Source organism: Siniperca chuatsi, linkage group LG9 (assembly GCF_020085105.1).
Source record: "Siniperca chuatsi isolate FFG_IHB_CAS linkage group LG9, ASM2008510v1, whole genome shotgun sequence".
NCBI classification, from domain to species: domain Eukaryota; kingdom Metazoa; phylum Chordata; class Actinopteri; order Centrarchiformes; family Sinipercidae; genus Siniperca; species Siniperca chuatsi.
Genome location: NC_058050.1, coordinates 30,321,745 through 30,337,006, shown reverse-complemented (window position 1 = coordinate 30,337,006; position 15,262 = coordinate 30,321,745). Strand labels below are relative to the sequence as shown.

The 15,262-nt window shown below is 39.0% G+C and overlaps 1 protein-coding gene across 1 annotated transcript; it reads left to right on the top strand.

The window, feature by feature from the left end:
• Positions 1-986: 986 nt before the first annotated feature.
• Positions 987-14,980, top strand: ppox (protoporphyrinogen oxidase). Its single transcript, XM_044206470.1, has 13 exons — positions 987-1,127; positions 1,763-1,853; positions 4,558-4,692; positions 5,300-5,415; positions 5,554-5,686; positions 6,303-6,447; positions 8,350-8,543; positions 9,744-9,804; positions 10,237-10,355; positions 10,850-10,963; positions 13,761-13,910; positions 14,122-14,164; positions 14,257-14,980. Exons 2-13 carry the CDS (start codon positions 1,770-1,772, stop codon positions 14,391-14,393), a joined length of 1,431 nt encoding a protein of 476 aa, XP_044062405.1. The 5' UTR covers positions 987-1,127; positions 1,763-1,769; the 3' UTR covers positions 14,394-14,980.
• Positions 14,981-15,262: the final 282 nt, after the last annotated feature.

Below are 15,262 nucleotides of genomic sequence, written 5' to 3'. Positions count from 1 at the left end.
TTGTTCGACCTGCTCTACTTGAAATATTGAATGTTTAATAAAAAAGAAAAAAAAGAAAAAAAATCCTCCTCTGACTCCATTTCTGCCGATGCTCTCTTCTTCTAAACCTCAACTCTTATGCTTCAAACACGTAATTTCCTTTGCGGCATACGTATGTTCCTGTAACGAGTGCGTAGATGCAGATGCCGATGTCGCACACGCGTGTGTATCACCACCTGCTGGGTAGTTACTAACTGCACCTCACATTTGTGGATTTTTTTTCTACAGATCTGCTATGGTACGAATTGGACAAAATTCTGCAAACATATAGGAGGGAAGTCACAAATGTGGCCCATAACGTGACAGGAAGCGATCCACAAATGTGCAAAACCCGTTTCACGTGTACAAATGGATCCACAAATGCGTAAATATGACTTTACATGTATTTTGTGGTGAAACTATTTTCATTAGTAAAATCTATAACATTTTTATATACAATTAAATACGTTTTTATAGAGTAAGTTATGCGTATTTGCAAATCGCTCTGTATTTTTCTGGATATGACTTTACACAACGCAAATAAAAAAATACATGTTTATGGTATAGACTGTATACATAGTGAGATATTTGTGGATCATGGTACACATTTGTGGATTGTCTTCTGTGGGTTACAATTATTAAAGTCCAATAACAACTTCCATACCATCTTATCGCAACAAGCACAAGCACCAAGAGATATTTTTGTGGCTTGTTGGCAGAGATCCACACTCAGATCTCTCCAAATAAAAAAAATAAAAAAACTTCTACTATTGTTCCAGTACAGTGGATTTTTTTTCAGGATCTCCTGAGGTCCAACAAATTCCTCAGAACTGTTTTACTTTAAACATAGTTGGAAAGATGGCTAAAGCGTTGTTAATATCAATATCATCGTTATAGATGTATAATACCGAGCCACACTCCATACCAGTTGGTGGCGCTAATGCACCATGTCATTGTTTGCCACATGCCATAAAACATCAAGAAGTGGAATTGCGGAGATGATGCTTTTATTCTGAAGGAGTGAGGTCGGAAGTATTATTGTTGCTGGTGTCGGAACACAAGCACGCCGAAGACGGACCTCACTTTCCTGTGTTGCGTCAAATATAAAGGTAACACTGTACAGTTTCTATCTAGTTTCATCGTTTTCGAGCTAAATATGATGACGTCACTGTCAGTATCGATGTGTGTATGGCGGTATATTTTTTTCCAGCTGCTTCCCGATAGTTTGGTACACCACAGTTAGAGCCTCAGTTACAGTGCATATCCCAGTGTCTTTGCGCTCTCTGCCCTAAAAGTCAAGTCTAAGTGTAGCTGTTTTTGTTCCATAATAAGCGTATTATTCTGGTTATTGGCTGGTGAAAGCTGTATAGGCATCATCCGACTAATGCTCACTGGCTGTTACACCAACCTCCATTCAAAAACCCTCAGCTGCTCCTAACTTTACTTCAGATAATTCGGCCGTGAGTTTTCATTAAAAAATTACGACGTTGGCATCATTTTATGTTTTCTTATAAGCACCACATTTTATTTTTAAGCACCAAAAATGGCGGACAGTTGGACAGACTGCTGGGTGACAGAACGATGCGTCTGATAAACTGTTTTCCATATCATTATCAGCAGGCATCATTCACCAGACACACCCTGTCACAGCACAGCAGCTGCATATTCAACTCTACTGTCCTCTCACCTCTCCTGATTCTGTATTAAAGCTCTATTGGTTATTGGATGTGATTTGTGTTTACAGTCAGCTAATGAGAACAATTGCAGTCCTTGGAGGGGGGATTGGGGGTTTGGCAGCATCTTACTACCTCTGCAAGAGCCCTCAGGTTACCAAGGTAACACACACACAAAGACACGCATTTTATATGGTACACAAATCCTCAGTAGCTCTTTTCAAGCTACTATTAGCTAAAGCACTGTAGTTGGTAAAAGCAGTGTATAAGATGTCACATGACGTCCAGTTGTGTCCGCTGTGATCATGTTGTCTATTGATCCCATATGGGACCCAAGAGGAAGCCAACATAAACATTATTTCAGATTATACCTGTGATAAGCCAGTATCAGGGTTTCCTACAGTGTTTTACAGCAGATGTAGCCACCTCCCCTGAAATAAAAACCATCTATATTAGAATCATAAAAAATGAATGCACTTAGCTTGGGCTCAGTAAAGGGAAATGAAAAAATATTGCATTAATTATTACATTAGTTATCAAAAGGAGATCACATAGAATAGCCTAAATGTGTGTGATTTGGTTAAAGAGAGAGTTCAGCGATACAGTAGCTTTGGGGAGTTTTACTGTTTATCCCACTTTCCCAGAGTCAGAAACTAATAAATGCCTTTGGACAGACCTTTTTTAATGTATTGGGTGTAGATTGAAGTTATTTCAAACAGCATTATTAGGCTATCTTGGCTCAGTTATTGAGTGTCATAATCATGATCCCATGGGCATCCAGGAATTGAGCAAAACTAAGCAAGTAAACTATGGGGGGTGAGGGGGCGCCCTTTTTCCAAGCTTTGTCTGACAACATCTACAGCAACTGCAGCTGTCACCAACCGTAGTTGGAGTGGGTGTTTTCTCTCCATCGGCCACATGAGGCGGGAATGAGCTCACTGCAGCTTGGCACACCATAATGAGGTGAAGAAGATGTATTGGATAACATATTTGGATAAGCCAATTTTAGGCCCATTATTATTTAATTTGTACTTATCAAGAAACACAATGTGTGTTACCATAATTATGCTGATGATACGCAACTATATATTTCCTTGTCCCCCGATGATGTGAGCCATATTGACACTATCAGAATGTATCAAGGATATTGACAACTGGATGTCTAGTAATTTTTTTACAGTTAAACAATGACAAGACGGAAATCCTGGTTATCGGGGCAAAGGCTATCAGACAGGAAATCTCTTTAACTGTCACAGCTGTCTCTGGAAAGTGAAGGTCAGAAACCTTGGCGTCATCTTTGACGCTGACTTCACTTTCCAGAGCAACATCAACAGCATAGTTAAAACCGGATTTTATCATTGAAGAAATACTGCAAAGGTAATGAGCTTTTTTATCCCAGGAGGAGCTGAAAAAATCATTCATGCTTTTATTTCCAGTCGACTAGACTACTGTAATGCTCTGCTCACAGGAATTTCATCTTATTTGATTACAGCTACTCCAGAAAGTAACTGCTAGAGTTTTAGAAAAAGGAAATACGACCATATAACGCCTGTGCTGAGGTCGGTACACTGGCTCCCAGTACATTTTAGAATTGATTTTAAAATTTTAATGCTCGTTTTTAAGGCCCTACATGGTCTGGCACCTGAATATCTCTGCAACATGCTTGTGAGCTATGAACCAGCTAGACCGCTTAGGTCATCTGGAACAGGCCGTCTGGTCTCCACGAAAACTGATGAAACTGCCTTTAGCTTTTATGTTTCAAGCCGCTGGAACTCCCTACCCAAACATGTTAGGTGTGCTATCCAACGCTTTTAAAACCAAACTCAAACATTCCTTTTTAGCTACGCTTTTCAGTAGTCTGGTTTGCTGGTTTTAACTTATATTTTATTTTATTCTTACCAATTCAATCCAATCCAATTCTCTATTGCTTTTAACTCACATGTCTTATTATTTTTATTGGTCGACTGTGGGTCTTAATTATTTTATTTAGTATTTTTTTATTCTTAATTTGTAATGCTTTTAATTAATTATTATACTATATTATAAGACATTACATCACAACTAACCATGCAAACCATGCTACTGTGTTTCAGACATTTAGATAAAATATTTTGTGATAAAATTTTCTAAACTAAAGGTTGACTGACTATCTTTTACCGGAGCTTTCGACCTTATCCCATGGCCTTCTTCAGTGAAGAAAGCTCAGGAAAAACTAGTTTGTGAACCTTGGGTTTAGAAAATGTACTTAATATACATGTTCTGAAGGTCAAGAATGAATGTCTATATTCAAAAAAGTTTTGATGTATTTTATCTACCATTCTAGGCATCAATTAGTTTACATTAATTTCTGTATGTTATGAAAATCAGTTAGAAAACTGCAAAAAAAAAATCTTTTTAAAGTGACGTTATTGTTATGAATCAATCCACTGAAGGCTTCATCAATCGGCACTTAAACTGCATTGCTACCCATGATAATGTAACATTACCCAAAATGAAAGGGTGCCTGGAACTCTATATAGAGTACTTAAAAAATAAAACTGTAAAGCCTGCGTCAGAAGTCAGAAGCAGGAGCAGTCAGAAGTATATATGTTATGTATAGCAGTTTAGCAGCTACAACTTGTAAGTGGAGTGTTTTGGTCCTTAAAGTCCAAACACAGCAGCAGGATAGCCCATCCCCTGACAAAAGGAGGGAAATATATAACACATTAAATATACAAGTAAAAATGATTGAAAATGAATCAAATATATAAACAAAATAACATGTAATCTACTTGGACCACGACAATACTACATTCTACTAAATTTGCCTTTCATCTATGGAGTATCTGTATTTTTTTGTTTAGTTTAGTCTCTTTTTTTTCTCCAGGTCATTGTATTGGAGTCCAGCAGTCGTTTTGGAGGTTGGCTGTGGTCCACCAGGAGGTCAGACGGAGCAGTGTTTGAACATGGACCCAGAGGGATTCGACCTGCTGGGGCAGTGGGATGCAACACACTCAATATGGTGAGTTCTACCATAGGAATGAGACTATAGTCAGTGGTGTGTTAACTGATGATTTTCTGTCAACACATTTTAAAAGCATTGATGAATCATTTTAAAGACTATTAATTATTATTATTACAGATGAAAATGATTGCTGTTGCTGTGGAATAGTTACTCACAAATGATGACTTTAAACTATAGACTCAATACTAAACTAAAAATATGAATTGGATAACTCATCCGCCTTGCCTAAATGTTTCCCTGACTTTTCCAGAGAGAAAATAGAGGACTTTGGTTTGCGATATGCTTAGTTTCAATCGGCCTGTTGGAAAGCTGCATTATTGGCAGATGAAGCAGCATCTCAAATAGAGGTGATTGAACTGTCTGAAGATGACAGACTGAAATCTGTTCTGAGACATAGAGGACCTTGGAGTTTTGGAAAACTGCCAATGAAGAAACATCTACATAATAAACAGGCTGCACTGAAACTATTAAACATCCAAGTTTGAAGGATTATTACAGGGCAGCCTAAATAAGACCTTTAAGGTTCAACAGTCTTTTGTGGACATTCAAAATTATTTCATTATTAAAAAGTGTAATTTGTGTGTGTGTGTGTGTATGTGTGTAGGTGGATGACCTAGGTCTTGGGGGGGAGATTCTGCCAGTCACCTACAGTCATGTCGCCTCCAAGAACAGATATCTGTACGTCAACAGACGGCTCCACAAGATGCCTTCAGGTATAAGGTAAGACTGGTTAGATGAGAATGCTGTTTATGATTGGCTAGTTAGTAGTAAATAAATATCCATTTTAATACATCTATAGGAATAGAAAATTTGATTTTTTGACTTTTCTTTCTGCCCATCTCTCCATCTTTCCTTCAGTGGACTTTTGCGGACTGTCCCACCCTTCTCTCGTCCCCTCCTGTTGAGTGTTGCCATGGAGATACTGGTGAAGAAAAGCAAGGAGGATGACGAGACCATCCATTCATTTGTTTCTAGGAGGCTGGGAAAGGAGGTGGGGAGAAGCTCTCAGAACTTTCTGTCAAATGATCTTCGTTCAGATTTTTCTGTGAAACCAAAGCATTACCTGAATGGCAGCGTTGCGTTGTAGATGTCCTGTGTATACTGGACAATGGTCATAGTCATTACACCATTTCCAGTTTCATTAAATTACCATCTGACTGTGAGTGGTGTCAGGTTGGGAGTAAAGGCAGAATAGGGTAGCATCTGCTGAATATTTTAATTATAAATTAGGTAGGGCTGTTATTAATTTGCTTAATGGACTGACTTCAGACTGCTGAAGCCTCATATTAGTTCTGAGTCATGTTTGGAAGGGGTTGCTTCACTGATAAAGGCAGCCGAAAATGTTTTGTCTTCTGTAAATAAAGTGATTTCTTGTCATTGAGTGCGACCCCCCCTCTGTCACCATTGGAAGGGATCTATTCACAGCCAATATGGAAGGGAGGGATGATTACAGCGCCCAGTAACTCTTTCAATGTACAAATGGCATGTGAGAATTGTATTAAGACTTAAAAAAATGTGAATCTTACAATTCACATTTATTAATGTCACCAGTAGTCTCTTATGTGACCATAAATGTTTTACTTCTTTCTCTGTGTGTGTGTGTCTAGCTGGCAGACATAGCTGTGGACAGTTTGTGTCGTGGTGTGTTTGCGGGGGACTGCAGGAAGTTGAGTGTGCGTTCCTGTTTTCCTGTCTTCTACAATGCAGAGCAGCACAGAGGTTCCCTGACACTGGGCATGCTGCTAGGCTCAGGTACATGCTAGCAGTTACCATACTGTTGTTACTTTTGTGACCAACTTTTTTGTTTAATTTTCCCATTTAGTTTTGTGAGGGTACAGGAACATAACACAAAAGAGACTGCACTCAGACAAGGAACATACACATCATAATTAAATACAATTATACATACAATCTCATCAAAAACATAGACAAGATGTTATCAACATCTCTGTCTTGGGTCGTTACAGTATCCAAATAACAACAATGGAAAAAGAGCCAGAACCCCACCTACCACTTATGCCCTATACTTATACCCCTTGACTGCAAAAAAGAAAGAATAAATAAGTAAACAAATAAAATAGAAAAAAAACTGTTATCATTATTATTAGTGTTTCAAACATGAAAAAGGAGGAGTCTGCCATAGCTGCCAAGCTTACTGTATCATGTACATGTACACATAGATTTACTATATATGTAGCATTTGTCTTCTGCTGAATATACAGGATGTTGTTGTCCACAGTCCACCATTACATGTGGTACAACAACAGATTAAAGAGACTTTACACCACCTTGTGCCCTGGTACAAGAAGCTTAAAATGACAAGACTTTGTTTTTTGTTTGTGACAGTTTCCACTGAAATGTGCTGAGTTAATCCTGCCAAAGAAGAATCTCTTTGTATGTAAAGATAGGCTTAGGGTTGATTCATCATTTATTAACAAGATTTGTGGAAGGGTACAGAACTATCCAATATGCCAGAGAGGATGGAAGCAACTTGATTCCAAAAGGAGTAAATGTACAAGCTTTCCCAGATTGTATGCTGTCAGTACTAACTGACTGTTGTGACTGTGATGCAACCACACAGCCATTTCATGAAGTATAAATGACTAGCATATAATCAACACCTCTCTGATCAAGCCTTACAAAAATGTAACATTGTGAGCTTCACAAAGGTAGCATGTATGGGTACTTTATTGTATTCCATTCTATTGTATTGAGTAGTTAAATAAGACAGAAATCATTGTATTTGGCAACAAGGAGGAAAGACTGAAAGTTATGGCTTACCGTATTCTGGGGCTATAAAAACTAATGTCCAAATCATGGTAATCTATTGGACTTATACGATATTGACTTGACAGTGACAGGACTATTGTCTGTCCTCACAAAAAGACCATTAGACAACTGCTGCACATTCAGAATGCTGCTGCTAGGGTTCTAATAACAAGCAGAACTGAGCACATTACTCCTGTTCTTAAATCTTTACACTAGCTTCCAGTTAGGTATAGTGTACTGCTAGTTTATAATTCGCATTCAGGCGTAGGGCCAAAGTGCATTTTGCTAGGATACGCAGTATTCATTAGCCTGGTTTGAGACCTCTGAATCACCACCAGCATCTTAATAATAGATTAATAGTTCTGGATGGATGTCTCCCTGGTTGGAAAAACAATCAGAGCTTGTAAGTGGATGTCACGTTTCTATGCCAGAGCCAGAAAAACAGTGACAGACAAATGGTCACTGTAGCCACTTTCAATCTCAATTACAAACTTTAAAGCCTCTGATTTTCTGTACTTTCCCTTATTAAACCTAGGGCTATTTATTTTTGCACTGTATCTGTTCTGAAACTCCATTCCTTGTTTACTCTAATTTATTTAATATTTTTCATTTGATTCAGCTTTATTTTAGTTTCCTCCTCATTGTGTTTTAAATGTAGTTGTAATGCATTTCTTTATCTTATGTAAAGCACTTTGACTTGCTTCATCAGACCAGTTCAGTCCTTATACCACTGGACAAAATTAGCACATTAGATTTGGAATGCACTGTAACTTCAACGTAAAGCAGAATTATTCCTGTGTTTTTCAGTCAGTGCAAAGAGGAATGGTCATTACATGTTGTCTGTAATCTGTGTGCTATTAAAGTTGTATGTGTGAAAACCTGCAGGTCCCACTCCTGTGGTCCCCCCTGGCCCTCTGGCTCAGAGATCTATTAAAGAGTCGTGGGCCCAGTGGTCCCTGAGCAGGGGAGTGGAGTCTGTCCCAGAATCCATCACTGAGTACCTACAACAAAGCGGGAGAGTGCAGCTTCACAGAGAGGCAGCTGTTACACAAATCAATCCTTCAGCCTCTGGTTGGAAGGTTAGTGAGGAGACTATAAACTACATTTAACTGAACATGACTATGAGCGTGGTGCGTTATTCTCCCTGTCTGCAGAACAAATATTAAATATTTTAATAACTCATCTGCAAGTTTTGAAGTTCTACGATGTTTGGGCACCATTTTTAGCCATGCTAGCGTCGTGGCTCTAGGGATGGTGGTGTTCTGATTCTGATTCTGTTGGTCGGTTGGTTGGTCTACCATTTTCCAGACTGAAATATCACAACAACTATTCAATGGATTGCCATGAAACTTTTTACCTAGATGCATGCTTGGATGCATGAGGATGATGTACACTATCTTTGATCCCCTGGCTTTTCCTTTAGTGCCTTTTAGAGAAATGTCTTGACAACTATGGGATGGATTGCCATGAAATTTTGTACAGACATTTGTGGTCCCCAGACGATGTTAATTGCTTTCGTGATCCTCTGACATTTCCTCTAGCACCACCAGCAGGTCAAACTTTTCACTTATCCAGTGTCAAGGTAGTACTGGAGAAATTATTTATTGTTAGGTAGGAATTGTTAATTAATTACCACCAAGCCTAAGGGCCGGGTTATACTCTGAAGCCCTTCAACGATCCAACAAGCACTTCTGACTGAGTATACTGGCCCCTTTTACAGTTATACCAGTTGCAAACAGGCCACACCACTGTGTGCCTATGGTTGCCGATTTCAGAGAAAAGATGTAGGCATACTTGAACTCAACTTCTCTCCTCTCAGGCTGTGGCGCTTCAGTCGTCTCCTGCAGTGTTGAGTCACTCCAGCTACATGGTTGGGGCCCGGCCCAGTGTTCTGTGGTCCGTCACACACAGCGTGGCATTGGTTTCCATTCATTTAGGTTAACATATAAACACAGACAGAAACCCAAATGTTTAAGGGACGAGGGTTATTCTCCATTGTCCATCATGGTCTCAGTTCCTCGCTATCAGCAGCATGGTAACTCTTGCGTCAGTGGCTCCTTCTTCCTCCTCGTCCTCCCTCTTTTCTCCTCCCTTTGGCATCTGCCCTCTGACAGGCTCATATTAGGTAAGACCTGTGTTTTTTGATGGTCAGCAACCAATCAATAGGCAGCAAGTCTGAGCAGAGCTTTTAGGCTGGAAAACAAAAACATGCTTGACTATTTGATTCTCATATTCTTGTGTTATTTGGCTGCCTTTATAATACATGTGTGTGTCTGTAGATCCATTTGGAGGATGGAGTCATATCAGCTGACCACATCATCTCTGCACTGCCTGCTAAAGGCAAGTGGTGGCTAACAGAATATGACTGGAATGTTTTGTCTTACATGACAGGAAAAGAGAAGAATACACTCAGACTGGATAATATCAATCATGGCCTTCAGGTCTCCTAATGTTCTCTGATAAGCAGCAGGAACTGCAACATGTTTACAGTCCTTCAATATGTGCCTAAAGTATTTAGTATAGCTGGAAATTATATGATTAAAAAGGTTATCTCAGTATTTTAACCAAAAATTTAAATTATAAATGTCTTACACTTGCTGTTACAAAATAATAAATAAAACTATTTTGTGTACACAGGTTTGTGAAATACCAAAGTTTTTTAGAACTCATTCTAACACAATAGAATCCACAAGAAAAACGAAAGATCTATTTTTCTTTCTATTACACCTCTCTCTGCCCTATATGAAGTCACTTCTCACCCCCCACCCCCAGCCCTCTCCTCAGCCCTGCCCTCCTCCTGTCAACCTCTCATCCAGCAGCTGCAGGACATCTCCACAGTAACAGTCGCTGTGGTAAATCTGGAGTATGAGGGTTCCATCCTGCCTGTAACGGTAAGAATAACAGTAGGACATGCACACAAAACACTTTATTTTTTAATTCTGAATGGGGGTTTGCAGGGGTCATTTGAATGGATTTGAAAGTTGTAGATGTATTTTAAAAAAACTCCAAAAACAGCTCATTTGCATTTTTCTTTGTTCTCAAAGTGACTAGAAAAGGACTCCATTCTGAACCGTGAAGATTATGACTTTGTGCATTTCAGTTAGAAGCATGTTCTTGTCCTATTCACAAAGAAATCTGTGCTAATCAAAATGTGGCATAAACAAACCCTGTGAAGTAGCACCAAGTACATTCCCTCATGTAGAAGCATCCTTTGCATTCTGATGACCCAGATGCCAACATCAAGGCAAATAATTGCACATAATATTGTGGCTGTATAATATTGTGGCTCTGATAATAAGTGATAATATTTTCTGTGTCAGTTCTTGAGCTTTTCCAGTAAAGTGACAAAACTAATACAACAATCTCTGTGTCTGTGTGTTGTCAGGGTTTTGGTCACCTGCTTCCCTCATCAGAGGATCGGGGCATACTAGGGGTGGTCTATGACTCTGTACCCTTCCCTCAACACAACAGACCTAATGGACAGACTACTAGACTGACGGTACACACACACACACACACACACACTCCCTCCCCCAGAAAAATCTCTCATATGAGTGTCTTTGCCATTTGTGATGTATCTACTTGGAAAATATTTTGCTGGCATTTCAAAAGCAATTATCCCATGGATTGTAAGTGTATAAATTCGCATTTTGTGTTCCACAAAATTTTATGAAATCACACTCATTTAGAGGAAAAGGGAAAATTTCTTCGGCTATAAATGCATCAAATTGATTTAATGCTGTTTTCAATAAGGGGTGGGTGGTATGACTGGTATAAATTTACTACCAGCAGAGATATGTGCCATGATACCCCCCCCCTCCGAAAACGAGATCTCAAGGGGTTTATCCTTTTGAATAAACTTGTATCATCATCATCTACTGATAAAGAATTGTGTGCACATCATGTGATAGTTAAAATCAAAGTATTAGCACAACTCACTGCATGTTGACCAGTTTGTTTGTATAGAAGCGTATAGAGGACTATATTAAAATGATAATGTAAACTTGGAAATTAAAATGTAATTCCATAATAGCATTATAATTTACCACATATGTATGTGTTATTTGAGTAAAAATGAAAATACAATAATCCAATTTTCATTTTCACACACTTGGGCGTTCTTTGACCATATTAAAATGAAAATGGAAAAACTGTTTTACAGTATATATATTCAACTGTTAATTCAAATAAATAAAAATAAAAATGCAATATAAACAGTGTAATCTGGTTTTCCATTTATGCAAGTAATATTTAAGTCAAAGTGAAAATGAAATTTTCTAACAATTTGAAAATGAAAACTGTATTAGACATTCAATTTTCAAAGACTTAACCTGCTGTACAGTGGACAATATTCAAATGCAATAAGTGAAACAGCGCCCCCAGTCTATTGCATTTACATTTATGTGCCACAACGCTCTTTTGCGGTCAACATGAAAACGAAAATGAAATCTGTCAGTCCACTCATCAAGGTGTGGCAACGGAACTGGGCTCAGCAGCCTCCAAGTGAACACGGTCGGTGTACATATCAGGAACCTATACCAGACTGGGACCGAACACAGCCTCCGAGACCGACAAAGGCAAATTTGATGACAGGGAATACAGTAACAATACCCGTTACACGCCTCTCCTGTCCCCATTGTGTCTTCGTCGTCCACGGGGTCAGGGTCCTGGTCGGAGCTGCTGTAAATCACTTCAGTACTGTATTCCCTGTTGGGCCCGGTGGTCCAAAGCTCCTGTGCGAGTGGTGTAAACAACACCAACATTCCCCCGGTGCTCCGAGCTCCCAGTCCAGGCAGAGTCAGCTAATGGGACTGCTTGCTGCACGGCTAACTGAGCTAACTAGCTAAGCAGCAGTAACGGTTACTTTAGCAACAAGTAAAGCTATCTGTCCATCAGGAAACTCCATAAATCACAGAGAGTTGAGGCAGAGCAGCCGGAGGACATCAGAGGGAAAACTAGAAAATATTTAATCCATAACATATGATCCAGTTTTACCAAAATCAGTGAATAACGTTATAAAGTTGTGTTTTTGTACAGTAATCAGCAGGGATGCTGGAAGTCAGTCACAATTGGGAGTGCTGAGTCTATATGACGTAATACTAAATGGTGTGCGATATTTGTTTGGGTTTTTTTTTGGATTAATTTGAATGGCCAGGATATATCTAATTAACAACAATTTGAGAACGTTTTACACTACAGCAGACAGCAAACTTGAACATCAACATGCTGTATGTCAAAGCAGCCACAGCAACTACACAGTCAACACGGCATGAGAACTGCAAGGAGATGAAGAGGGAGAGCGCCTGGATAGGGCGAGACATGTGACCCACAACCAGTTCATCATAGTTTATAATAATGCAGCGCAGTGCAGATAGAGACGTTTCATAGAGACGACGAGCATATATAAAGTGGATCTGTCTGTTTACTGTTAACAGACTCCAGTCTGCAGTGTAGTTCACACACTTCACTGATAAACCACAGAATTCTAAAGTAACATTAGGCTTCATGATCAAAGAAAGTGACTTTATATCACGTCAACACTTCTGTCCATATTTGGACGCTCCGTCTTTCTTGTTTGCTTGTCCACATGAGCTTTCTCTCTCTGTGCTGCGGAGTCTCATCACACTTTTTTTTTAATCAATTGATGGTTTTAATAAACACAACATCTGACATATTAACAACTTTATACAGTTATTTTGAATGTGTTAGCAAACACTTGGCTATTTGCACATCCAGCAGACACAGAGCAACATTATCATTCATTTGGAGTCATGTTTGTGTCCACCTGATGAATGTGATTCCAATATTCACTTTCCTTTTAGTTCTGGTTTGATCTCCACCAACTCCTAGGAAGTTAAGTGCTTGGTTTTTGGGTTTAACTTGTGTAAACATTAAGTCATGCTTAGGCATTACAGAGATGACTGGTTGGGGCTAGGTTGGGTTCAGGTTAAGGTAAGGTGAAACACAAACTGATGGGGAACCAGACTTTGACACAACACAGGAAAACCAAAACAATGAGCTGAAAGAGGTTAAAAGGTTCCCCAGTGATAATTATCTGTGGCTTCATAACTATGAGTGACATTACACACTTTTCATATTACACCTAATCATTTGATCCATTGTTCATATAAAAATATTGATTAAAGCAAAGTGCCACTGCTTGTAACAATATACAGCAACAGAACAGGTATGCAGTGCTTTACAGTGAAGAACCGTGTTTTTTTTCCAGTCATAAGGCTCTAGTTCATTGAAGTGAGTCCACACTTCTGACCTACGGTCATGACCGTGTCTTCTAGGTGATGATGGGTGGGGCCTGGTTCCAGGAAGTGTTTGGAGCCCCAGAAGCAGTAACAAAGGAGTGTCTTTTAGCAAGAGCCACTGAGGCAGTGCACTGCCACCTGGGAGTCACCACAGCACCCAGCTGGAGTTGGGTGGCTCTACAGAGGGTATGACAGGACTGTCTGTGTAAATAAATGTTAACTCCAAACCAGTTACTAATTCATGTCAAAAATGCACTTAATTCTTTTAATTCAATCATTTTTTTTTTTTTTTTTTAAATTGTTACAAGGTGTAACTTAATGTTTGTCATCTATTAACAAATACTGTATATCGGTATGTTGTATTAGTGATGGGCTCGTATATTTTTGATCTTGTCAGGACTGTATACCTCAGTATTATCAAGGACACTTTCGGAGAGTAGGTGAGTATTGACTTATACATTACATCTAAAAATTATACATTTACAAGGTGTAGTGAAACATAATTTTAAGGTGTGTCTGTCTGCCTTTCCAGAGTCCATGCGTAGCTTCATAAGGAAGAATAATCTCTCGCTGTCTCTGGTTGGTTCCTCCTATGATGGTGTGTCAGTGAACGATGTCATCTTTAGTGGACGAACAGCTGTAGAGGAGTTGTTGGGAACTGGAGTTTGATGGAGCTCGTTACATATTATATACATATTTATACAGTGTCTAAATATTATGATAGGTATATGCAATGTCTGAATGTGTCATGGCCAAGCTGAAACATGAGGCTTAAAATTATGGTGAAAATAGAGAAACTGGTCCCTACATCAGGAGCAGTTTTATTTCAAGGTAGCCTACGATCACACATAATCTGGTTGAAAGACGCTGACATTATTATTATTGCTTTCCAGTACATCTGATTTGCCTACTGTTGTGACTTGCATTTTAAGAAAAGCCTTATTGTACCTGCAAGCTGTTTCTCTAATGGTCTTTCTTCATCACCTGTTTGTTCTGTGGCAAGGATTTCATGAGGGTTTTATTACTGACTCATGAGCATATATGACCTGCATTTGTTGACGCCAGCTAATTTTTATATTATTCTGTTATTGCATTCAGGAGTATTCTAAGGTGTAGTATGTTGTACAGGCAAATGTATGGTTTTGGGTCAATCTGTGCTTTGGGGTAGGGACCCCCCCAAGGGATCCCAGGATTAGCCATTTTGTGACCCTTTTGATTTAAGGATAAAAGTTAAATAAAAAAAGTTACAAAAATGATGTTTATCAGACTTTACTTGTGAAATACTATAATCTAGAAGGAAAAGTACCTCATGTCCAACCTGTAAGGGGCCACAAGCCAAAAAGGTTGGGAACAACTGATAAATAAAATTGACTTGAATGGACTTAACTGCTTTCAATGCTATCCCGAGGGAGGCACTACAGACGAAGCAACAGTGGCCCAAGTTCCAATAAGAATTGATTGTAATCAGAATCAGTCCTGCTGCAGTACTGCAATGCGAAAAAAATGTATTCAGGTAAACACATCCAGTAAAATAAAAC